This window comes from Serinus canaria, chromosome 1 (genome assembly GCF_022539315.1).
Source record: "Serinus canaria isolate serCan28SL12 chromosome 1, serCan2020, whole genome shotgun sequence".
Lineage (NCBI taxonomy): Eukaryota > Metazoa > Chordata > Aves > Passeriformes > Fringillidae > Serinus > Serinus canaria.
In genome coordinates this window covers 705,244-730,344 of record NC_066313.1, presented here as the reverse complement: position 1 = coordinate 730,344, position 25,101 = coordinate 705,244, and the positions used below count along the sequence as shown (strand labels likewise).

The following is a 25,101-nucleotide window of genomic DNA, read 5'->3' as shown; positions in this document are numbered from 1 at the left end:
GGTACATAAAATTACCCTTCCATCAAATTCTTCTTATGAATAAGATCTGGATTTGACTCAGGGAGATGAAACCTCGTAGGGGCTGTGTTGCTCACAGAGCTCCTGAATCACTGTCTAAATGGCAAGGAAATGTCTTGCCTGGCTCAGGCTGCAGCGAGCTGTGAGTCACATCCCCACGGAGCTGGAGTTGGGGACAGAAGGGACAGACTTGACGCCTCCCTGGCAGCTCCTGCCTCCCAGCAGACGGCTCTGCCACGTGTCACCGTGAGCAGAGCTCTCCCCAGGTCTCAAAACTCAATCCACTTGTGGGGAAGCCTCTCCCAGCTCTTCCTCAGCTCCCCACTCAAAGGGCTTCCCAAAGCCCTCAGTTCTCCAACTCCTGGAGCTCACTGAGACTCCCAGCTGGAGCTCTTGGGAACCTGGAAATGAAAATCTTATTTTATTGGACCAAATTTCACATTTAGAGTCTCTGCTAGTAAAATGGACAGAGCAATAAGAGGATTATCTTTGTCCAGCCTCTCTTTTTAAACCTAGTAGAGGAATGCCAGAGGCCAGGGATTCATATTCCACTGTGCCTGACCTACAATTTATGGCAGCATTATCCCAGAGCAATTGAGTGGGTCCCACAAGCCCTGTGTAGCAGCCAAATTCTGGAGGTGCTTGTGACTCCTTTCTCTTGATTTTAGAGGCCTTTTCTGATGAAGTGGCACCGTACTGAGCACAGCCCCTGCTGTCTGAGGAGATATTTGTCACCCCCCTGTCCCCTGCATGGGCACCTCACCTGGAGGGAGGGATGGTGTCAAAGGTCCCAAACCATTCTGTGGTTTATTCTGGCTTCCTTTCAGTGGTAGAGGGAAGGAGCTTCTCAGGCTGTAAAAGGGGCTTTGAGACTCAGGAGATTTCAGGTTCTTGCCTGTGAATCCCTGGAATTGGGTTGAGGAGCAGAGCCCTAATCCAGCACCTTTTTCCTCAGACACAGCTTTGGTTAAGCCTCACCACTGAGCAACCCACTAAAGCTGTCAGGCAGCCAGGCTAAAATCCTCGCCTTGCAGTTGAATGAAATCCTCTGGAATTTAAAATCTTGGCGGGGGAAAAAGGAGCCCTCAGCATGAAATACCCCTGTCCTTGTGTGATGAACATCCCCCAGGTCTGGGAATGTCGAATGGGTGAAAATGAGGGGTGTGTAGGGAAGCACAGGGGGATGGACCGAGAGCTCTGCAATGCCACCTGTTGGCACGAGCTGTTGCCCTGGGAGTGGGGGTGGGAGGGCTGGCTGTGATTATCTCAGTAGCTGCACTCCAGAGCTGTTATTTAATTCCCATTGTGGCACTGTGAGAGTGCTCAGAGGATTAGGTGGATGTGAGCAGTTTGAGAGCCTGGGCTGGGCTGTCGGGGTTTCCACCAAAAACTGAGCTGAGAAATTGGGAGTTTGGGCTGAAGGACCATTTGTGCCTTGGCTTGTCACAGCCCTGTGCAGAGAACCCCTTTCTGTGGCTCAGGGGGGTGGATGCACATCCGTGCTGCTTCTAGTAAGGGAACGTTGAAATATTCTAAATATAACTCTTTGTTAGTCCAATGCAAGACCATTTTAATTTTAAATCAGCAAATATTTCAGCTGGGCTTCCATAAAGAGTATTAGTTTTTAATTATTTCTGGCGTTTTCTCTGATTAAAAATGGAATTTATTACTCTTCTAGTTCCGATTTTGTTTACTGACTTGGCAGGTAGCATTGCTCCTGGTTTCTTTCCTGAAAGGCACTGTCAGTTTGAAAAAGCTGGGTGGCTCTGGCATTGATGTATTTTTCACCTGGATGGATTGGGAAAATATTGGTAGAATTTTCACATTTGAAGGCTGGTGGAGCTAACAGCTTATTAATTGTTGTTGTTTAGGCATCCAGGTTAGCTTTGTGTGACATCAGTCAAACTTGATGGTCAGTCTAGTCCAGGATGTCAATATTTGGTTTCCCTTCAGCTAAATTAAAATTTATAGCTGGCTGTTGTGATAGTAAATGGGATTTATTTTGATTAATTCTTCTCTTCTGTGTGCAAATTCCAACCCACTGTGGTGTACATAACCTATCGTGCATCCTCTTTTGCTGAGTACATCCCAAAAAGTTGTCCCAGCAGAGGCATGCAAGGTCCTTTAGGAATGATATCCTTTCTGTGGGAATGGGAATTTATCAACCTGTTACAACTGGCACAGCAAAGCAAGCCACAAAATTAGACAGCGTTGGGTTTTTTAAATTTTCTGTTGGTGTTAAGAACCATGTTCAGTGCTGTTATTTATGACTTGCCTTAAATACAGGCTAAGTTAGGAAACATCTACAGTGGGACATGTTATTTATCTGCTCACAGCATGTGGCATGCTCCAGAATATTCCCCCAAACTCCTTAATGAATTAATTGGGCTAAATCTCCCCGACAGATAAATAAGTCTGCTCTGTTTCATGTGGGTGGATCGTGTTTGAGCAGAGGAAACCTCCAAGCAGCATTCCTGTGGGATTCCCAGTTCCTAATTCAGCTTAGGCTGAAGTCACTGGCTGCACTGGGAGCTGTCCTTCTGGCTCCATGAATGTCCATCTGAGTCTTCTCTGGGTAAAGCACTCCAGAGCAGGACTGCAGTCATGGGAATGCTGGGATGGAGCCCTCCCTGGGGCAGTGCAGGGCCGGGATGGAGCCCTCCCTGGGGCAGTGCAGGGCCGGGATGGAGCCATCCCTGGGACAGTGACAGGAGAGCTGGGATGGAGCCATCCCTGGGGCAGTGCAGAGCTCCAGTCGTGTCCCTGCTGGGATGGAGCCATCCCTGGGGCAGTGCAGAGCTCCAGTCGTGTCCCTGCTGGATTGGAGCCATCCCTGGGGCAGTGCAGGGCTGGGATGGAGCCCTCCCTGGGGCAGTGCAGGGCTGGGATGGAGCCCTCCCTGGGGCAGTGCAGGGCTGGGATGGAGCCCTCCCTGGGGCAGTGCAGGGCTGGGATGGAGCCATCCCTGGGGCAGTGCAGGGCCGGGATGGAGCCATCCCTGGGACAGTGCAGGGCTGGGATGGAGCCATCCCTGGGGCAGTGACAGGAGAGCTGGGATGGAGCCATCCCTGGGGCAGTGACAGGAGAGCTGGGATGGAGCCCTCCCTGGGGCAGTGCAGGGCTGGGATGGAGCCATCCCTGGGACAGTGCAGGGCTGGGATGGAGCCATCCCTGGGGCAGTGCAGAGCTCCAGTCATGTCCCTGCTGGGATGGAGCCATCCCTGGACTCTGCTGGGAGCCACTTTCCCACTCCAGCAGCTCTCAGCTCTGCCCAGCTCTCACATCATCCCATTCAGCATCTTCCCTCTGAGTGTACAGAGTGTTTCTAGGGCAGAGAAGAAGATGGATTCTGGAAGTCTTGCATAAACAAATTGCACTTGGCAGGCAGGGTGCTGTGTGCTCTTCCCTGCTAGTTAGGAGTTCCAGTAAAACGGGCTCCCTGCTACAGGAATATCCCAGAACAGAGGCTGGGTCAGAGAACTGGAGCCAAGGCAGGGCTGTACCTTCTCCCTTTGAAGCACCATCCTGCCTATGTTTGCATTTTCTGCAGTTTTCCTCATGTGTTGGCAAAGAAATGTCAGGGTAAGTTTCCTGAAAACAAAGGGCTGGAATGAATGAGGTCTTTTTCTCTCTTATTCCTGAAACTGGTTATGAGCTTTTCTTTTTTTTTTTTTTCCCTAAGCCAGTTAGGTTGGGCTTTAAAGAACAAACCTCAAACCCCAGACAATGCAGTAAAGCCAAAAGCTTGGAGCAGGTGTTGCCCACTTGTTCAAACAAGTCCAGGACTTGTTTCCTTTTCAGAAGGCAGTTGGAAGTCAGGCCTTGAGGAGGAAAACTGAAATGGAACCGTGCAGCATGAGCTCAGAGCGGGGGCCCTGTGCCCCAAAATTGTGTGTTTACATGTGGGGCTGTGAGGGGAGCAGGTTATTAACCCTGCTCAGCCCAGGGAGCAGAGGCACATCCTCACACTGAACCTTCCCAGGGTTCTCCAGCCTTTGTGTTTGTAGGGAGGAGGATCTGCAATCCCTTTGCCATCCCTGGGGCTGTCCCTGGATCCCTGGCAGTGCCAAGGCCAGGCTGAACAGGGCTTGGAGCCACCTGGGACAGTGGGAGGTGTCCCTGCCCCTTGGGGGATAGCACTGGGTTAGCTTTAAGGTCCCTTCCAGCCCAAACCATTCCATGGTTCTGTGATTCCCATGCTGCAGATCTTGGCTGCCTCACGGGCTGGGTTTTTGCCAGTGTTTGCTGCATCTCCTGCAGGAACAAGCACTTGTTCTTCCTGATTTCACCTCCATGTCCAGATCCCATCAGGGCACGGTTCCTCCACGTCAGGAGCCCAGCCTGCTCTGTCAGTGGGGCTGGGAAGTTGTTTCCCCTGTCAGGCTGGAGGTGCCCATTGTGTAAAATGTTTCACAAGTCACACTGGGCTGGGAAGAGAACGTGGTGGGGCAGAGCCTGCAAGCTGGAGCAGAGAGGTGCCCTGCCAGGTGATTATACATTCCTTTTCATGGCTTGTTTGGGTTTTTTTAAGAGGCAGAGAATAAGTTGAGGCATGTTGGAGCCTGTGAGAGGAGCGATAATGGAGAGCTCCTCTCCTTTCCCACAGCTGGGCGGAGGGAGGACGTGCCAGACCTCAGTGCCTGGCTCCTTGTGCTCACAGCCCTGGCCCCTGGGGGCTGGTGGGACATGGAGAGGGCTGAGGTGGTTAGGGGGTTCTTCTCTTCCCTGTGACACCCACATCCCTGTGCCCCCCTCACCGTGCTGCTCACTGTTGTCCCCTTTCCCATCCCACCTCCCCATCCAGGGAATCAGCTCCGTGCTCAGTGCCCCCTTTGTCCCCTCTCCTGCTGCCCACTGAGGTCATCCTGGCTCCTCAGGTAAAGCAGAGCTCATGGGGGATGGGGGTGCTGGAAATGGGCCTCAAAGCACATTTCCAGCCCTGCCTGTAGCAGTTTATTTGTCTCGTTTCAAAGCCATTGCACGGCTGGTTTGAATTACTCCTCCCTCGTGACCTGTTGTGCTGGTAAATGGTCAGGCTGAACAATATCCCAATATTAATTGGTGCCCTGGGATTTCGGGTGCTGCTTGGAGGAGCTTCTCTCTGCTTCTGAGCATTAAGTTACTCTGCAAATGTTTTTATTGTCTTAAAGAGGGGTTTACTGCCTGTTTACATAATTACTAATCTAATAATTGCAGTGGAATTGAGCCCTGAAAGTTGGTGGATCTTTGTGAAACACTGAACAAAGGAAGCCCGTCAGGTTTTTGTATCTTTTATAAATATAAGCCTCTGGAACAATCAAACTGACAGAAATCCCACAGAAGTGTCCCAGTTAATGGATTTTCTGTTTGCAACACTCCATAGGGTTACAGAAATACGGGTGGCTAATTGCAGCCTTACCGATGGCACCAGGAGGGATGGGTTTCTCCAGCCTCTGCTGCCTTCCTTTGGCTCCCTGCAGTTCAGAGCCAGGAACACTTTTTGCAGAGGGAGGAGAGTACCTGGCTGCTTTATGGGTGCTTTGCTGGGAGAATTTCAGGTATTTAAAAAAAATTATACGTAAGCTGTTAACAAGGATGTTTTCAGAGCTTACTGCGAGTTTCTTTGGAAGGGCACTTTTGTTTTAATGGGAGAATGAGATGGGGATTGTGACCTGGGGTGGTGCTGGGAGATGGCAGAGAACTGCCTGTGCTTCCTCCTCTTTCTCCTCCTCCTCATCACTGGCTCTGCTGGGTCTCCTGGGGCACAGCAGGGAGGAGGGAAGGAGGAGGGAGAGGAGAAGGAGCCTTCCCTGCAGCTAGGGACAGCCCCGGAGGGGGACAGTGCAGCTCCTGAGGGGGCTGTGAGTCAAGGAAAAGGGCCTCCAATTGACCCCTGAGGAAATGGCCAGTGGGAAATAGAGATCTAGCATCTTATTTCTCTGAGATCTCCCCCTCTGTTCTTGGCTCCCTTTGGCCTTTTCCTTCTCGCCGCGAGCGTTCGGTGCGCGACGTCAGGAGCTCTTTGCTTCCACGTGCCCCTCTCCAAACCTCATGGAGGGCCTGATGACCCTTTGGGGGCCTGCTGGGGAGGCCAGGGAGGGAGTTTTGCCCTCTGTGAAGCCCTGAGCAGCGTGGCTGCTCTCAGAGGCTGGCGGGCAGGGTGTCAGGGAGCCGCTCTGCGCGGGCGGAAGCCGCTCGTGCCCCGGCTTGTTCCCTTCTGCCCCGTGTGCCAGGGCTGGGCAGCTCCCCGGGCATGAAAAGGCTGCAGTCAGCACTCTGCAGCCAGGGAGACACTTCTCCTTGCCCTCTGCCCATCCCTGCTGCAGCCCCACGGACAGGGAGCCGTCAGAAGAGCTCCTCTGGGAGCGTTTGTGTTGCTGTGTCACGCTGGAGGAGCTCATCCTCAGCTTGGTTTTCTTGGGGACTTAAAGCAAGATGTGTTACTGGGAGGCACATCAGCATTTTGCTGCTGTGGCCGTGTTGCAGTGGCCTCTGCAGGCTCAGTCAGAGGTCGTGTCCCAGCACAGCAGTGAACTCAGCTGCGCTGGCAAATATTTGTAATGTGGATCTGGCCCCAGTGTGCAGGCTGTGCTTTGATTGCTGCCCTGCACAGAGCTGTCCTTGCTCCTTTAATGTACAGGGAGTAACATCTTGAGAGAGTTTTTAATCAACTCCTACAAAACCTATGAATAAAAAAGTACAAAATACAGGAGTTTTTACCTCTACCCCCTCTTTTCATGTAGGTATGTCAGCTCTAAAAAGGGGTGGGAAAAAACCTAAGAACACAAAGAAAGAAGGGAATTGCATTTGAAACGTTTTGATGTTGCTCATGGGTGACTTGAAAGGATGTACAGCCCATCAATGATGTGTGATAGGGAGATCTTTTCAGACCCAGACTGTCTTTGATGGCAGAACATCCAGAGGTCTCCAGAGCACCTGTAGGGCAGACTCTGTACTAGGGAGCAGAAAAGGTCAAGGTGAAACCCCCTGCATTGGCACAGAGGTTATTACCTCCCAAAAAGGGACGAGAGGGCTGGTGCAGAGCCATGGAGTCTTTGTTTAGCTCTGTTGTAAATGTGTCCTTTGCCTCTCTCTTTTGTCCCCTCTGTAAAGGGCTTCCCTTGAAAATGGCAGCAGTCACTCTGTGTCTGAGGTGCATCACTCACTGCAGAAATAGTTCTGGCCTGGGTCTGCAGGATCAGTGTGGAGACATGGCTGTGGCTGCTGGTGGAGGGAAAGGCACGGGAGAGTCACCTCTCCTGGTGGCTTTGGATCAGGATGGTGGAAAAGTGTCTTTCAAGAGGGAATTCTTGGTCCCTGATGTTACTTTTAACACCCTTTTGAGTAAAAACTGCTTTAAGCAGTAACACAGTGGGGGCTGTGTGCATGCAGACAAAAACAGTGCTGGGAAGTTACTGGGAAAGGCTGGATGTCCCTGCAGCCTGGAGGGGGACAGAAGCCATTCAGGTGAATTCAGGAGCTGCTGTGAGCTCAGGTGGGTGAGTAATTCCCTTGTAGCACAGGCAAGGTGACTCTGGTCAGTGTGTGCACACACAGACTGAGTGTGCATCTGCTGCAGGGCTTGCTTTCATTTGGTGGGAATGATGCCACAGAAAACACCAGTGGCTTTGGCAGCCACTAAAATCATCTTCTGCTCTTTAAATGTGAAGAGGAAACTGGTTGTTTTCTTGCAAGGCTGTTTTGGGAAAGTGAAGCACTGAAATGATGGAATGGCACTCGCTGCTGCTGCTGAGAATATCAATCACAGGTTGGAGAAGACCTCTCGGGTGTGGGGTCCAACCTGTGCCTGATGTCACCAGCCCAGGGCACTGAGTGCCACGGCCACTTGTGACAGTGCTGAGTGGATTTAGTGTGGTTTGTTTGGTGGTGAGGCTGACACCTCACCAGCCTGGCATTTGGAGGAGGCATAGCTGTTGTTTTACAAGGACTTTGCCTTCCTGACACATACTTCAGAATGCCTAAAAAAATCCCACTTCTTCATACTTCAGCTCAATGTTTTGTTTCTGTGACTATAGCCTGCACAAAAAGGAGTGAGAGCCTGGTGCTGGAATATTCCCACCAGGGCTTGGAGCATGTCTCCCTGCTCTTTCTCTGGCACTGCTTTTTGGGTCATTTTCAGGGGAGAATTAAGCTGAAGCTGGTTTTGGCAGTGTGCTGTGCAGGATGTCAGGAGCTCACAGGTACAAGCCCTGCAGCTGGTCACCTGGCACCACTCACAGGCAGCTCCCACGTGCCAGCAACAACATTCTCCTCTTACTGGCCACAGATTGCAAAGCCAGAGGAGGACCTGGACCAACTGTGGGGCTGCCCAGCTGTGGAGGATTTGTTGTTGATTTTTCCCTGTTGCTCAGGACAGCTTGAATTTGGGAAGGACGAGCTCTGTCCCTGTGTGCAGCTGTGATCCCTGGGTGTCACCGAGGCTGGTCAGGGCTCCAGGGCAGTGTTCAGCCCCTGAACCCCCAGCTGGATGCACTGGGGCTGCTCAGCTGCCTCTCTGCCTGTGCTCCATTTGACAGCAGCTTTGTTCTGAGCTCCTCTCAGAGTGAAGCTTTACTTTGGCCTTGCCTTGGCTGAAGGTGTCTGGTCTGTGCTAACCTTGGCCACGGTGAGGGTTGCACGTTCCAGATGAGGTCAGTGTGTCCTGCAGCATCAGTCTGTGCTGTTTCTGCTGGGCAAGTCCTGCTTGGTGCATCCTCTGATTTACATTTGCTTTTCTTGGCACTTCTGTCACACACAGGGAGCTCATGGCCCTCTGGGATCAATGTGAGACAAAAGGTCTGTTCTGTGCTCTGACTTTTCCCAGCTTTGTGTCCTCAGCACAAGTCACCAGCACATTTCATTTTTATGTGTCTGCCCTGAAAACATGAAAAGACTTGAGTGAGGTAATTCTCTCCTCAGCACAACCTCTGTGCAAAGTTTCTTATGCAGATCATAATTCCTGTGCCAGTTTCTGTCATCTTCAGCTCCACTAGCAGTTTCTTGGAAAGGTGTCTTCTGCCTTTGCTCCTCTGGAAAATGGGTCATCTTCTTGCAGGGAGTGATCAGGAGTAGCAGGCAGAAATTAATTCTGTTTCCCATTTTTTCCCTGTCATTCCCTGTTCTATCTCTCAGCTGTGCTCCCCAGCCTTGCATCCCATTGGCAGACAGATGGACACATCACTGCTGGGATCACTTGTTCTGCAGTCCCAGGCAGGATCCTGATCTGCAGGCTTTAATGTAAAAATTCCTTCCCACAGCCCTGTGGTTGCTTCTCCCATAGTTTTGGGATGCAGATTGAAAGCTGCTGCTGACTGGCACGTTTCAAACTCTGGGTTTTGCTCCTGATAACCTCAGATGTGGTGATTCACATGCCTCTCCCCACCATGCACTCCCTGGAAAAGGAGGCAAAGCCTGCATTTTAGTTGGAGGCCACACTCAGAGCTGATGGGTATCAGCTTTCCACCCTGAGCTGCCTTAGCCTGGCTTTTGGTAGTTCTGGCTTTTCCTCTCCAGAGCATTTGCTGATCCATCCCTTTCCCACCCCTTCCCAGGGTGGGGGCTCACCCCCTGAGCCCCGAGGGTGTCTTCTCCTGGGATTTCCACCCCTCAGGGTTCTGTCCCCTCTTAGTTAAAGAAGCAGCACCCAGCCACGTGACCCTGGAGTTGTGTGTTTCTACCTGGGGGTGGGAGAGCCGTGACAGGAACCAGCCAGCCCAGATCAGCTGAAGCCACCAGGTTCTGCCAGGATGTGCCAGGTAAAACCTGAGTGCCTCCTTCACCTTGGGCAGTGCCAAGCTGGTCCTGAGCAGCCGAGCTTTGCATCCCTGCTGGGGCTGAGGGGAGCACAGCAGCCACTTGGGCACTGCTCACCTGCCTCCTCCAGCTCTGCTTGAACAGCAGTCAGGATCCCCCTGGGGTTTTGGGAAGCTTGGGCTGCTTCTGTTGCTCCCATGGTCTCTGGCAGGAGCACTCTGAGCACTCAGAGGGTGAGGGTCCTGTAGGCAGTCCCAGCTTGGGGCCTGGGTGAGTGGCTGTGTCAGCATCTTCCCTTGTCCCTGCCCCACCAGAGAGCCCTGTCCATGCTGCACTGCCATGCCAGGCCATAACCCCCTGCTTTTGGCAAGTTTAGGATGCTCAGTGCATGCTTCCTGCTGGTTGGACACAGCTTTCCTCCTTAGTCACCCCATACCCTTTCCCAGTGAGATGTGGCTGTGCTGGACACTGTGTTCCCAGGGAGAAGGGAGCCTGGGCAAGCCTGGCAGCAGGAATCCAGCCCTCCCTGCAGTGCTGGCCTCTCCATCCCACCCCAGTGCAGTCTCAGTGGAGGACGAGTCCTGAGCAGTGCTGATTTCAAAGCAGGAGCTCACAGACAGATCTGGTGCCAAAACTTGTGCAAGGCATGCTGTCATCAGCAAAGGACATCCTTTGCTTCAGTCCTTTTCCTCATTATGGAAGTTATTTTCTGTCCTTTCTCCTGACTCTGCAGCAGTGATCGAGGAAGCTTACGCAGCTCTGGTGCTCAGTGAGGTTCCTCATGATCCCTCAGAGAGTGGGAGCAGAAAGGGAAAGCTCTGCTGCTCTGCCTGAGTTGTGTTTCACAGCAGCAGAAAGGGAAAGCTCTGCTGCTCTGCCTGAGTTGTGTTTCACAGCAGCAGAAAGGGAAAGCTCTGCTGCTCTGCCTGAGTTGTGTTTCACAGCAGCAGAAAGGGAAAGCTCTGCTGCTCTGCCTGAGTTGTGTTTCACAGCAGCAGAAAGGGAAAGCTCTGCTGATGTGCCTGAGTTGTGTTTCACAGCAGCAGAAAGGGAAAGCTCTGCTGCTCTGCCTGAGTTGTGTTTCACACCGGTTTTTCCACAGACCTCTGGAATCCCTCCCTAGTACTTAAGTCAGGGTATCTAAAATTAGATACTTCATATCTCAGGCACCATCTTAATGATCTGTGTGAGGTCTTTGGCATTGCTTGAAAATCAGATTACTTACTTCAGTGCTTAAATGAGGAGATACAGCAAGCACTTCCTCTGCAATTCCCCCTACCACAATTATTGCCCTTAATTTTTTTCCACACCATTTTAATCCTTCACATCCTGTCTCGTTGGTCACTCGAGCCAAGGGTTTCAGTTTTTATTGCTGCAGCCCGTGGTGCTGGCTGGTTCTTCTGTGCAAGGTCCCACTCCTTGGCTGTACAGGGAGAGCTCCCCCAGATCCATTTGGAACTCTGTCTCCTGGCCTGAACATTTTCTTGTTATTTCACAATCTTTTGAGTACATTTGGCACGTCCCACCCTAGCTGTGTATCAGCAGTTCTCATTTGGCACAAGCAGAAAGCCCTTTTTAAGCTAAGTGTAATAACAATAACATAGAACCTAAAGGTAAATAAACAAGCCACACCTTATCTTTTATTTTAGCTGCATTTTGGGAATTCTTTTCGTTATTCAAGTATCATATAAGTATACACACAGTCCTCAGAGCCTCTGTGGAAGGCAAGTGGGCTCCTCCTTCCCTGCAGTTCCCTCGTGGCTGAGCCCAGTCTGCCCCACAGGCTCCAGGGAGTTGCCCTCGTGGCTTCCCATAGATTTGCTTATGTCTGATGATCTGAAATTAGAATCCTTCCTCTGCTCTGCCCTTTGCTGGAAACGTGTAAAACCTTGCAGATTCCCCCCCAGGGTAGAAAGGGGGATTTTCCCACCATTAAAAATAAAAGGGAAGGGAAGGAGAAAGAGTTAAAACATGCTCAGATAGTTGTAAAAAGGATTGAAAAACAAACAAACCCACAACCGTGTCAATTATTCACATCCCCTCTATAAATAGAGAAACCCTGGAGAGGGGGCTTTCCCTTGGGCTACCTGCTCTGCTCTTTCATTAATGTATTGCCACGGTGCTCCTGGTTTTGTTTCCTTCAGCTGGGATTTGGGGATGGCTGGCTGTTGCCTCTGTGGAGGTTGAAGGTCTCTCAACAACAAACCTTCCTCTCTCCCCCCGTTCCTGCCTTTTCTTCCCTCCCTTGGGAATTGTCCTAGGGGTGGTGCTGCAGCTGGAGGAGCAGGGCTTCCCACACCTTCCCCTTCAGGAGCTCTGCTCAAAGGGAACGTGGGTTTATTTTTCTTTGCCCTCCTCTTCATCTGGAGGATCACCAGCGTTGTTCTCGCCGCCGTGACAGACACGGAGGGTGCGTGCTAGCGAGACACTTGCAAGGAGGGTTTGCAACTGGAGCTCTACCAGCCCACTCCTGGGGATGGATGGATGGATGGATGGATCCCTGACCTTCCTGCACAGTCATTGTCATCACACTCCAGCTTCAGGAGCAGCCACTCTCCTCAACAGGTACTAGAAGCCGTGCTTGGCTTGAAATTCATTCTTCTCACAAGCAGTGCTCGGTTTGAAATTAATTTTTCTCACAAACAAAAGGCTTCTATGGATTTTAAATGTCATAGAAAGAAAACACAGAGAGGAGCACATTTGTCAGTTATTTTTGCTGCTTTAAAAGTCAACCAGCTTCTGCAGTCCTCTGAAGTTGGTCTCGGGGTTCAGTGTCTAGATTGAGAGTGGGGAAGCTTGGAACATTTCTGAATAGCATTTGTGACCAAAGATCTGGGCATAGGGCAGTCTCTTATCCATCCATCCATCCATCCATCCATCCATCCATCCATGGGTCTAGCACTGGTGCAGCCTCACCTCGAGGCATGGGGGCAGCTTTGGGCACCACAGTTGAAGAAGGATCTAAAGCTATTGAAGAGCATCCAAAGGAGGGACACGAGGATGGTGGAGGGTCTGGAGGCTTGTCAGGGTGTCTGTGCAGGGCCAGGAGCTGGACTCTGATCCCTGTGGGTCCCTTCCAGCTCAGGATACTTTATGCTCCCTCTCCTGTGGGTTTTGTTTTGCAGAAGCAGCCCAGGGACATGGGATGGGGAGAGGCAGAGCTGCCAGGCCAGCAGAACCCTGGAGCTCAGGAGAGCGTTTACCTCGGTCTCAGGGCAGGGCATTGGCTGGGCTGATCTCAGCAGCAGCTCATATTAGCTAACTGACTATTAGCTAACAAAATGTGGCCTCCAGTCACAAGCCAAGGGCCTGATTGTCCATTTCAGGAGATGGGATTGAGCCCTGGAGTTACAGTGGTGTGGAACTGGGATCGTGGGTGGGGGATACAGCCCAGAGCTGCTGATGGATATTGACTGGTTTCTGTATGGAATGCATACTGCTTCTTCTCTCTGTATGTACATCCTGCTTGATGGTAGCATTACAGAGGGCTTCTCCAAACGGGATGAAGATTTACTGAACAACCAACTGACTGCATTTGAAATCTGACAAAAACAATGCCTCATAAAATGAAAAAGTAAAAAGAGAATTGAAAGGGAGATGTCGCCTTCCCGCCAACTTTTCCTGTTCACTGGACAAGGGGATATATTTGCATACTGTTTTTTTTCATTCTGGAAAGGAAGGGTTGTGCTTTGGAAAGGAGGCTCTCAGAAAGCTACAGTTTCCATATTTTTCATCCATTAATGTTCCTGTCCGCAAGCGAACAGAAAACAGGTGTGCTGGATTTTCCTCCAGACTCTTGGCACTGCAAACTGCTGCAGCACATGGAAGCCAGAGCTCTGTGCTGTACCTGGAACCACAGGTAGCAGATGTGAGGAATAACAAGGTGCTCCTTTAATCTGTTCTGCTTCCCTGCTCTCTGTTCAATCCATGCGTGGAGGTTTCCTGCGCTCGCCGGCCGGGATTGGCAGCACGGGGAGCCCTGTGGGAACCCCTTGGCCTGGTTTTTGGAGGCTGTTTTGTGGCTGTGCAGTAAATACAGCTGTGCTGCCTGCAGCCCTCCAGAGCACGGGGAGCTGCTCTGACGTGTGCAGGGCTGGCTCACGCACACCAGGGACGTGTCTGAGCATCGGGAGCAGTCGGCGCTGACAGGGGATGTTTTGTCTCGAGTGTGGAAGTTTGAAAAGCTTTATTTGATTTTTAAAAAAAAAATCAGATCAGTTGTTCCACGTGTTGATGTTTACAACTGTCCATCTCTCCTGAGAACAGGCTGGTGGGTCACTGGTCAGCTTTTCCCTTGGCCAGCATCCATGGGAGCAAACGTGTCCAGGAGGGGCTCTGTGCTGGAAAGGAAGCGATGGGGCTGTGCTCATGTTTGCTTCAGCCCTTCCTCCTGGGGAATCCCTTTTTGCCCTCTTGGACCTTCCAAGACTTTGCTGGAATGGAGGGCTTTGCTGGAGGCTGCTTCAGAACTCTAGAAATTCTGCAGCAGCAGAGCCTGGGCTGTTGGAACAAATCGGGACACTGAGGACTGTTCCAGTGCACATTAATGTCAAAGCATGAAAAACAAATGTTCTTCTTGAAAAGTATGAATTGGTTTAATTTAGGAAAGACTGTCCAAGTTGTTACAGTTAATGGGAGCAAAACTTCTCAGGAAAGAGTCAATGGGTAATGATGAATCCTTGTTTTCTGGAGGAGCTGTGGTGCCCAGCTCTCACCTGTTCATGGCAAAGGATGTTGCCAGCCCTTCAGATGTACTGGAGCAGCATGAGGATTTGGATAATGCAGGATCCAGGTGCAAACATCCCCCTTTTAACAAAGGACTGCCAGGAGAGAAGGGGTTTTGTGGCAGGAGCACAGGTGGTGTGTGGAACAGGCTGCCTTGGAGCTGGTTTCTCAGCTCCAGACCAGAGTTTGTGACACCCTGGAGCAGATTTTAGAGTCACAGCCTTCTCAAAAGCCATGTCAGGGTGGAAAATCTGACAGAATGCTGGGCTGTGTTTGTTCTTCTCTTCTTTTGGGCAGGTTTTTTGGGGCAGTAGCAGGCAGATCTGAGCAGAGATGGTCCCAATTCCCTTTCCTGGGAGGTGAGGAATGCTTGTGGCAGGACTGCTCCCTGTGTGGTGGGTGCAGGTGGGGAGCCTCTTGCCTGTAGGACCTTTTTTGTCAGCAAGATTCCCCTCTTGGAAATTATTGGCAGCTGGCATGATAATGAGTCCATTTCAATATAAATGAGCTTCATTTTATTAATTTCTGCCAGCTCCTGAGCAATTCATGAACTGCTTTTCAGATCTCTACCAACAGCTTGGGGGAAGAGGGGGAGGTAGGGAGCAAAGAAGGGAACATGAAGGAAGAGAAAGAAAATGAGAATTTTTTTTAATTTTGAAAAGAGCCAGTGACTCTCATCTCTCTTGAGAATCCAGCCAAGAGTGAGGATCACAATTTCTCCACCAAGCTGCTCCAAGAACATGAAGGGCAGCAATAATCCCTCCCCAGGTTTCTGCTCCTTGGGACCTGTGGAGAAGTTTATAACTCTCCCAAGTTCGTGTGCGGTGCTGAGGTGATGTTTTAGTGCTGGTGCTTGGCTGGGAGAAGGAGGAGTTGGGTGAGAGCTGGATTGGGAAAGCATTCAGCCTCTCCCAGACCTGGACTGGAGCTGGGCTCCTTGCAAGGGAGCTCACCAGTGGTACCAGGCCTGGAAAGGGCTGGGATTTGGTGTCCACATGAGCTCAGTGTCTGACTCGAGGACTGTCCTAAGGATTGTCTCAGGTTTAGGTAAGCACAGACCGATCTCTTGTATCTGCGCCTTCTTGAGCACAATTAACCCGAGAATCCTTGCTCACAAAAACAGATGTAAATGCTCTGCCCCAGTGTGTGCTTCCCCTTGGAAAATGGCAATGAAATCCCTGCCTGGAAAACCTCCCTTTCCATGAGTGAGACAGTCTGCAGGGAAATCTCCTGCGAGGCCTCCCAGCCTCTCTGGGTGGCTGGGCTCCCCTTGCTGCCAGAATTCAGCCCTGCTCTCTTGGAAGGTGCCTCTCTTGGTGGTCGTCCTGACATGCAGGTGTGGTTTTGGCCCTGAGCTGAGACAGACCAGCCTCAGCAAGGCAGTGTTCAAGTCTGGGGGGATTTTGGTTGGGAAGAGGAACTCTCCACATCCCGTGGCTGGGGCTGGTGGTGCTTGACTGGGTTTTTCATTTATTCTGTCACCATCAGCTCTCATCATCCGAATTTGAGCACAGCATTCTGTGCTGTGCTGCCCAGTGCTCCTTAGGTAAGTGCTGATGACAGGCCCCTGCAGAAGATGCTCCTGTCCAGCCCTCCCTGCTAACCCTGCTTTGTCTGATTTGTTTTTCTCCCCTTTCTCCCCAGGTTTTTGGCATGTAGTCATAGACTCTGAGGCGGGAGTCATGGAGTCGCTGAGTGGCAGGTGCTGACAGCTTCTGCAGCCCCAGTAACTGCTCACTTTGGGGTCATTTGCAATTCTGTACCTCTAAATGCCACAGCTCTCTGGGGGAAGGTTGCACTGGATACCGGGACTGCCTCGGAAGGTACATGTGCCTCCCTTGTGTTTCTGCAGGGCTCTGCTGTGCTCTGGGCTGCTGGGGAGGGCAAGGCACGAGCTGAGCTGCGTGGCTGGGTGCTGGGCTGGGCAGCACAGGGGCTTCTCGAGGGTGCCATCCCTTCCTCCCTCCCTCCTCCTCCTACTCCAGCTGCCTGCAGGGTCTTTCTGGAGTCCATCCCGGTGCTTTAACACATGTGAGAGCGGCTCACAAAAAAAGAAGTGGCTGGTTAAGAGGTTCTGATGTGGAAACAATGAAATCCACCGCTGGAGTTTCTGAGAAACTCCAAGGCTTTCTGTGGAATTTCAGCCTCTCTATTGCCCTTTTGAAAAAGCACATTTTAATTACAATAAAATGTGTGTGTTCACCCTCGGTTATTAGTCTTGTACGTTTTTCTATGTGGTTCTGGTGAGTTCAGTGAAAATCTTTGTTTTTGGCTGGCAGATTTTAGCAGAAGTTTATTTCTGTAGGCTCGCTGCCCGCTGTGGATTTGATCATTGTTCTGGTTCTCACAGCCTTCGAGCTACGCTCCAGGAGAAAAATACGGATTTGTCACCAGGGCCTCCCACTAGAATCTAATTTTAAATTTGCAATCTGTTGTCTTGTGAGGTGCTTCAGATTTGGTTGGAAATTTAGTATTTTTCAGATATGCTCCTGGAATCTAGTGGTCTGGCCTTTTGCCGGTTCAAGAGTTAGTAACGTGGGTTTAATTGAAATGAGTATTCTGGTTTTGTAATTATTTTAAGGAATAATTTAATATCGGCATAGGGGAAGAGGAAGGAAAATTGCTGTTTTTAAAGGAAATTATGTTCTCTGAGTGGGCCATCGTCAGTGGTCATCTAGAATGTGTTATAATTTATGTGTAACCATTTCATGTAAGAGTCATCCAGCAAAACCTCAGCAGTTCAGCTGGAGGTCAGTCTGCTTTTCCCACATACCCAGTGTAGGGAACACTGTTTTTCCTGCAAAATTCATGCTCTCCCTGCTAGCAGCCTATTCTTGATGTCAATCTGAAGTTTTAGCTTTCAAAAAACATATCTCAACCCTCTGTTCTGCCTCTTGATGTGCAAGCTGACTTAGCTGGCTATCAGACTTTGTTGAAGTCACCACATTTCTGACATTTTCCCTGTGCTGAACCAGGAAGGAGCAGGTTTTCTGGGAGAGAGAGCCCTTTCCCAGCATGGATGGTCAGGCCATCTCTTTGGGGATGTGGAGGCAGAAGCTGCCACCCCTCGTTTGCCTGGCTTGGGCTGCAGATAGGAATCTGCATCTTTCACTTGGGCGAGCGCCTGAGTCAGGGCGCTGGTGCCTCTTCCAGGAGACGTGCCTGACTCCCTGCTTTGCTTCTCAAGCCTCTCCCTCCCAGAGAGAGAGAGATTTCGTCAGAGGCCCTCTATTCCCACAAAAAGTTTGGGTTCTGATGAATCAACGTTTTCAGCTGAAAAACGCCCAGCCAGTCGTGCTGGCGGCCCCGGGCTGATCCCTGCGAGGTTCAGGGTCACTCGCAGCAGACTCCTCACACCACCACAGGCCTGGCTAAAGCATGGAGATGTGTCACACTTGATCTGTGTCATATCCTGGTGGTACCTTGATGGGTCTTTAATGGTGGCCTTTGCGTTTGGCTGCCGAGCTAACAAGGGGAGCCTTTGTCCTAGCAGCACTTGCGTGCAGCTCCCATTAACATTACTCATTTTCTTAATTTGATACAGATTTTTTTCACCGAGTGTGCTAAATGCAGTTAAGCCACAGACAGGCAGCATCTGGCAGTAGTAGCTGAGCACTTTGAGACGATGTTGCCCCAGGGTGTCTGCTGTGGCCCGTGGGAGGGGGAGGCTGGGGCTCCCCTCCCTTCCCCTGCCCAGCTCCTGCTCGCTGGGGATGCTGGAGTCTGTAGCAGTGCCAGTTCCCCTCTCAGAGCTGCCTTTCCACATCTGCCCGAGCTCACCTCTCAGCTCCCTGCTGCCAGAAAACGAGGAGGTGTCACTCTCCAGACACATTGTCCCCTCCTGTCCCCACTGTGCCCCAGACAGGCGCCCTAGTGCTGCCTCTGGCACGTGCCAAGCCAACTTGCTAGCTCAGCAAAAACTAACTAATAATAAGCTCTTCTTTTTGTTGTTTTTTCTTTCCCCCCCAGATTTCTTTTCCACTGTTTTAGTGGACTCTGCTGCACGAGCACTCGATTTGGTTGAGGGTAGCTGGTGGAAATGCTTAGCCAGCAGGCAGAAATGGGATGAGAAGGTAGGATTGGGGGGTTCCTTTCAGAGGACCACCCTTAGCCTGACCTGGTGGGGTTGAATGTCCCACCCAGGCTGTGTCCTGCCTGTCCCAGGGGAGATGGGCTCTGCCAGGGGATGGTGACGCACTTGGGGATGGCACTGTTGTGCATGGCTGCAGCTGGACCAGCTGCACTGCCTGCAGCCATCCTGCACCCACTGGGCAGCGTTTGGGAATTCAGTGGGATCAGGCAGGGCCTTTCCAGGGTGCAGGGGTGAGGTGTGGGCCCACTGACAGCCCTTTGTGGATTTGCAGACTTCTCACCCAAAGCACCAATCCATAGAATTAGGAAAGGTCGGCTCTTTGCTTTGAAGTCTGACACTTCTTGCCAGTCTCTAGCAGATACTTCATTGTGTGAAATCACTCCCCAACATTCCTTCTGTGGAGAGAAGACTTCCCTCCTTCCAGGAGAGTGTTATTTCCTCACGGGATGCAGCCTGAGCTGCTGCTCCTTTCCTCACCGAGCCCACTTGTGGTCCTGTTGCTTTTCTGGCTTGGGGAAATCTTGCCTGGTGAGGTTGGAAGGTAAAGAACCATTGTGGGGTTCAACAGGACTTGAAAAACTGCTCATTCTCCTTAGGATGAGAAGGGGTGGCTGGAGATGGGATGGATGGCTGGAGGCTGGGGATAAATGGTGCAGGCTCTGCCGGGCTGTGCAGCCAGTGGAAATCCCCCTGAGGGAAGTGTGGTCAGCAGGAGCCAAAGCAGGGGAAGCATTGCCCTGAGAGGGTTTCCTCTGCAGGATGGAAGCATCAAGGGCTTGTTTCAGATATCTGCAGAAGAAAAGATGCAGGTTTTGTGCTTTAAAATATTCCATAGGCAAAAGCTGGCTGATGGTTTTTCAGTCTGTATCAAAGAGCTGCAGCTCTGGGGAGAGAATGAACCCTTGCCTAGGGATTGATAAAGTCGTCTTTTTCTTTTTTGTTTTAAGATTTAAACCTGCCCTTTATTCAGTACCTTTATTTTTCTAAACAAGTCATGGCAGCCAGAGGGAGTTCTGCCATTCATTTCAGTAGATGTAGGGCATTTCCTGCTGTAGTTTATTTCCCATGCAATTGTATTTATGTTCAGTGCAGAAATCTCCAGATATTTATGGTGTTGTCTGCTCCAGCACTGAGCAGGTTTTTAGCCTCAGCCATGAGGAGCTTTGGAGGCAAGGAGCAGAGGCACAGTCCTCTTGCTGTGGTCAGATAGTGAGGGGAAATACATGGTTGCATTCATTCTGCCAGCATCTGGTTCAGTACCCACCAGCATCCTGGCAAAGGAGAGGAAGTTGCCCCAAGAAGTTAAAAACTAATTAAAAATTACTTTGCTGTCAGGGCGGCTTTTTTATTTTCAACCAAAACTGATGGAAATGCCTCAAAACAATGAAGTTTTGTCTTGGAATTTCTTTTCAAGACTGATGGACTGTTTTTCTCTATGTAGTTGTCTCGTATGAAATTCAGGATCTCCTGTTTAATTTTGAACTTTGGCATTTACTTTTCTTCTTCTTCTTGCCGTCAGGCCAGAGGGGAAGGACCCAATACTGCTGATAAAATTTTTCTGACATTTGTGGAGTGAGATCACAGACCTCAAAGTGTTTCCCAAGGTTGAATCAGATCATCACTCCCACCTCCTGGATGGGAAACCTGTTCCACGGCGGGACGTGCACAGCTGAATAATGCAGGAGGCTGGGGCTGGGGCTGGGGACACCAACCCCGTCCCTGTGTTCCAGCTCAGATCAAAGAGCTCGGATCTGCTTATCTGCTTCAGAGGGAGTGGGAAGGAGAGGTTATTTTTATATAGTCTGAGTCACTCATGCTAATTTATTTTTCATAATACGGCTTTCTTGTGGGGGACTCTCCGTACCTGCCTAATGTTGCACAGGTTTTTTGTTCCAGAAATCAAACCTGTCATTAGCTCTCTGCCAAACGGGTGGATTTGTACTTTGCTGTTTGGTGCTTCGCTTTGCAGTTCCTAGCCAAAAAAAAGGTGAAATCTCAGCTAAAGGCGTACATCCCTCTGCTTTTCAGCACTCTGTTACCTGCAGATAAACAAGAGCTGTTGATTTTTGAGTCTGTTGGCCGGAATGGCGGCGCTGATGCTGGGGGTCAGGTGAATGTGCTCAGAGCTGAGATGGCCCCGTGGTGCTAAACTGGTTCCGGTTCACACCGAGCTCCAGGGTTCAGTCCTTCGCTCCTCTTCACTCTTGGTTTGCACCAGTTTGTCTGGCTGTTTGCTACCTTCTGATTTGGCTGTATTTCTAGCTTTGCCGGTACAGCCGCTGGCTCCCGTCATTAATTAATCTGTGGGATTATTGCTGCGGTTACGGCAGTCCCCGCGAGAATCGGCGGTGCGGGTTTTGGGATGCGCTGGGTAATTAATGACATTAAAAATCAGCTGTTGATGGGGTGGACAGTGGGGTGTGCAGAAAGGATTTCCTAACGATGCCTGCCTTGTCCCCCTCAGACCGTGACGCCATGGGCAACGCGGAGAGCCAGAGCGTGGAGCAGGCCTTCTACGGGGACAAGCAGCCGGCGCTGGGCCGCAAGCACACGTCGCGCTCGCTGCGCCTCTCGGGCAAGGCCTCGCGCCGCGCCCGCCACTCCTCCTCGGGCAAGGCCGCGCACCGCGGCTCCGAGGTGAGCACGCGCTCCAGCAGCACGCCCAGCATCCCGCAGTCGCTGGCCGAGAACGGCCTGGAGCCCTTCGCGCCCGAGGCCCGCCTGGAGGACTTCGGCAGTGCCACGTGGGCCGAGCGCGTGGACATGGCGCTGCGGCCCGTCTCCTACCACACGGACTCGTCGGTGACGCCCAGCGTGGACAGCAGCACGGCGCTGACGGCCGCGTCCGTGCACAGCGTGCCCGACTCGGAGGAGAGCCGGCTCTACGGCGACGAGCCGCCCTTCCTGGCCGAGGCCGACGCGCGGGCGCTGCGCTACGCGGCCAACGGTGCCGCCTTCGCCGACGCGGCCTCCTTCAAGAAGAAGCGCTCCAAGTCGGCCGACATCTGGCGCGAGGACAGCCTGGAGTTCTCGCTCTCTGACCTCAGCCAGGAGCACCTGACCAGCAACGAGGAAATCCTGGGCCTGGCCGAGGAGAAGGAGGCCGAGGCGGCGCGGGGCCCGGAGGCGGGCGGCAGCCCCCAGCCCCTGGTGGCCTGCCAGCGGGCCAACTCCATGAGTGATCTGTATTCCCCCAAAACCCCCGGTGCCGCCATCAATGGGGGGCCCCGCAATGCCTTTGGAGGGTACTGCCGGAGCCTGGTGTCCGACATCCCCGAGCTGGGCGGCCATAAGGTGCCTTCGGTGGCCGCCGAGGATGCGCCCTCCTCCTACAGCAACTACAACACGCTGCCCTGCAGGAAGTCCCACTGCCTCTCCGAAGGGGCCTCCAACCCCCAGATGAGCCATAGCAGCAGCATGCAAGGCAGAAGGGCAAAAACCACCCAGGTAAGGCAGTTTTCTCCTGTGGTTTGGCATTTGCTGGGCTGGGTTTATAAAATGAAGGTTTTCAGGGTTCTCCCAGGCTGTGTTTTCCTTTAACATCCCCTTTCCGAGCAGAGAGCTGTTTCCAGGAGAAAGCTGAACTAGCCAGTCTCCAGAGCTGGCTCGATTCCATCACTGTCCCTTCTTTATCTGCAGCTCTCCTTGGACCTTTTGCACTCTCCACTGTCTCTGAGAAGGGGAAATCTGCATTTGCCAGCAGAAGATTTCCCTGCGTGTTTTGCAGTGCTGACGGTTCCTTTTTTTCCAGGGTAGCTGCCAAAACTGATCACTCCTCTGCAGAGCTGTGTCCCCCCTTCTGCCCTCCCCTGCCTGCACTCGTGGCTGGAGGCAAAGAAAAAACCTGTCAGTGTTTCCCCTCCGTGCTAAACACTCCCCGGGCTGAAATTTCACTCTTCTAATTAGCTGATGTTAGTGTCTGTGCAAAACATCTCCCTGAAGCAGCACTGGCACTGCCAGGCCTGCTGTAAACTGAGAGATGATGGGGCATGGAGCTGTGTGGAGAAGATGCTGTTTCTCTGAGCCTGGGACAGCAGAGACTCAAGAGAAGCTTTGCTGTCATGTCAGGTGTCCCTCCTGCACTTCAGACACCAGACCTGTGATTTTGGGGCTTTCTTACATGTTTCCCTGCTTTTTCCTGTCCTGCCTGATGGAGTTCCTGCCTCAGGCTGCAGGCAGTGGTTCTGCTGGCAGTTCATTTGAAGAGAGGGGCAGAAAGGAATTCCAAACCCTGCCCTGACTCGTGCTGGGGCTGCTCAGGGACTCCCTGGCCATGCTTGATCTGTGGAGATGGGCTGCTGCTAAATATAAACCTGACGTGCTGAAACAGATGCTGCAGCATCCCACAACAGCAGCTTTGTTCTTCAAAATCAGCTCTTTGCTCTCGGAGGTGAAAAGCCTTTGGTGTGCCAGGGCAGGATAAAAACCTAGAGAACAAGAAGAAGAAGAAGGAAAAAAAAAAAGGGTTTTGGCAGCCTTGGACCTAACAGCTTTCCTGAAGATTGTTGGGTGCAGCCTGCTTTCGAGGGTATTTAAGGAAAAAGAGAATAGAGTTGGTGATGAACAGCCAAGCATTTGTTTTTGTTCTTGGTGCCTATGCTGGCATTCAGAAGATTCCTCTGAGGCATGCAGTGAAAGTCTGGAATTTAAGTAGTATTTTGTGAGGCCTCAGCCATACCCAGGGAAATTATTTCGTGGGGCTGGTTTCACTAGATGGATCTCCCAAGACAGGAGATGATGGCTGTAAGGAGTCTTAGCAGTGATTATTACCATGGATAAATTCAACAAAATTAAAGCTTTGCAAAGGTCAGAATTCCTCCTCCCAAGTCTTTAATCCCAGCAGCATCCTGTAAGTATAAGATAGTTGTTAGAAATGAAGTCATGTCAGCCCCAGCCCAGCCTGAGCAAGCTTAGGGAAATGACTGCCATTATGTGTTTGAAAAGGCAGAAATGAGGTCCAAATTTGCACACTGAGTGAAAGGAGTCCTTGGCGAGCCTGGTGAGGTGGCTTTGGATGGGGTGAGGGGAGGGAAGTGACCAGTCTGTGTCTGCACCAGCTCCCCAGTCAGCAGTGTCTCCTCACACTTTGCTGCTCTTTCCTTGACACTGCTGGTGTGGAGTGTGCTGGGGGCTGAGGCTGTGTCGCTGCCCTGCTCTTACTGTGCTCCTTGGCACTGTGCTGGCCTGTGCCAGCTGGCACTGGCCACCTTTGGGGCAGTTTTGTTTCCCTCTGCCCTCCCAGTCTTTTAATGCTTTTATCTTTGCACCCTTGATGCTCCCATTGCCCCAGAGCCTGCCATGTGTGTGCTCATGCTGGAAAACACTTCCTGCTGTAGATGTGTGTTTTGAGCAGCCTTTAAAACTGCTTCCCCCATCCCAATCCCACAAAATATTGTTGCATCTTAGGGCCATGAGGCCACCACACAAAGGTGACCCAGGGCCAGGTGTAATGGGGTGTTGGACACAGTTTTCCCTCTTGGCCTCCAGGCCAGTGAGGTGTCTCTGCTCCATGGAGTCACCTAATGGCTTCTCCTAGCCAGGAGGGAAGTTTCTGCCCAGATCCCTGTTGTCAGTCCTCACCAGACTTTGGGGTTGTGTTTTCCAGTGGTTTGGAGGTTTTTTCCCAGTTTTTGGAAGCTGTAGCTGGGATATCTGCCTGTTTCTTTAGCCTCAGCTGCCCTGGTGCTGGAAATGCTGAAAGGGCCTGATGATCACTGTTGGGTGACTTTTGACTGGTTTAGTTCCTGAAGAAGGGTGAGTCTGAGAGCACAGCCATGGCCTTGTGCCCTGGTGTTTGGTTTCCCAAGCCCAGCCATCATTCCATTGCATGCTCAGCTGCATTCATGAGCACCATCATGGTTTCTGTAAGTTAAATTTGCTGCAGCTTCTCACTAGCTGTGCTTTCTGGCCTTTCCTGGAAAAATGCACCCCAGAAGGAAGGTGCCAGAATCATGGCTGCACGTGTTTTGTTCCAATGCCTTATCCATGGTTTCTTTGCAAGTACGTGGTTTACATTAAAGTGAAAAACACAACACACCAAAAACAGGGAGGAAAATCTCTCCCCGTCCAAATTTAAACCTTGAATTGAACGGTGGGAGTCCCTCTCCAGTAATGGGAGGGAGTTTTTCCCATGGAGAGACAGTTCTGTTCAATATGCACGAGTGATTAGTGCTGCCAGGGTGGCTCTGGGGCACCCACGCAGCAGCTCTGCTTTTCCCAGCACTGTGCCATTAAGGGCTCAGCTCTGCCGAGCCAGGCTTCCTGGGGAGCTCTGCTGGGATCTCTTTGGCTTTTGGAGCCGAGGTGGTGTAGGTGGAAAGGCCTTAATTGGCTGCCATTTGCACCCATTTTTCCTGGAAGGGAGGAAGCACTGCTTGGATACAGCTTGTTCTGGCTGTGGGTTGTGAGATCCCCAGGACCCTGCAGCCTGTTTTGTGGGATCCAGATTTTCTTTAGCGGCCCTGTTGTGTCCTGGGGCAGCTAAACATCTGCCTGCAGGAGACTCCCTCCTCCTCCCTCCTTCTTCCTCCTCC

At 51.6% G+C, this 25,101-nt stretch overlaps 1 protein-coding gene across 8 annotated transcripts in view; it reads left to right on the top strand.

Annotated features, from left to right (window-relative positions):
- Positions 1 to 25,101, top strand: part of TIAM1 (TIAM Rac1 associated GEF 1) — a 149,922-nt gene that overhangs the window by 56,071 nt on the left and 68,750 nt on the right. For 4 of the 8 annotated variants that reach the window (XM_050979712.1, XM_050979698.1, XM_050979710.1 and 1 more), the window contains exon 2: positions 21,033 to 22,015. In XM_050979712.1, the coding sequence (XP_050835669.1) occupies positions 21,033 to 22,015 (983 nt within the window). Of the gene's footprint in view, positions 1 to 11,901; positions 12,316 to 16,119; positions 16,299 to 21,032; positions 22,016 to 25,101 lie in introns of those variants that run through there. The other 4 variants (XM_050979703.1, XM_050979701.1, XM_050979707.1 and 1 more) reach the window with 3 other exon arrangements.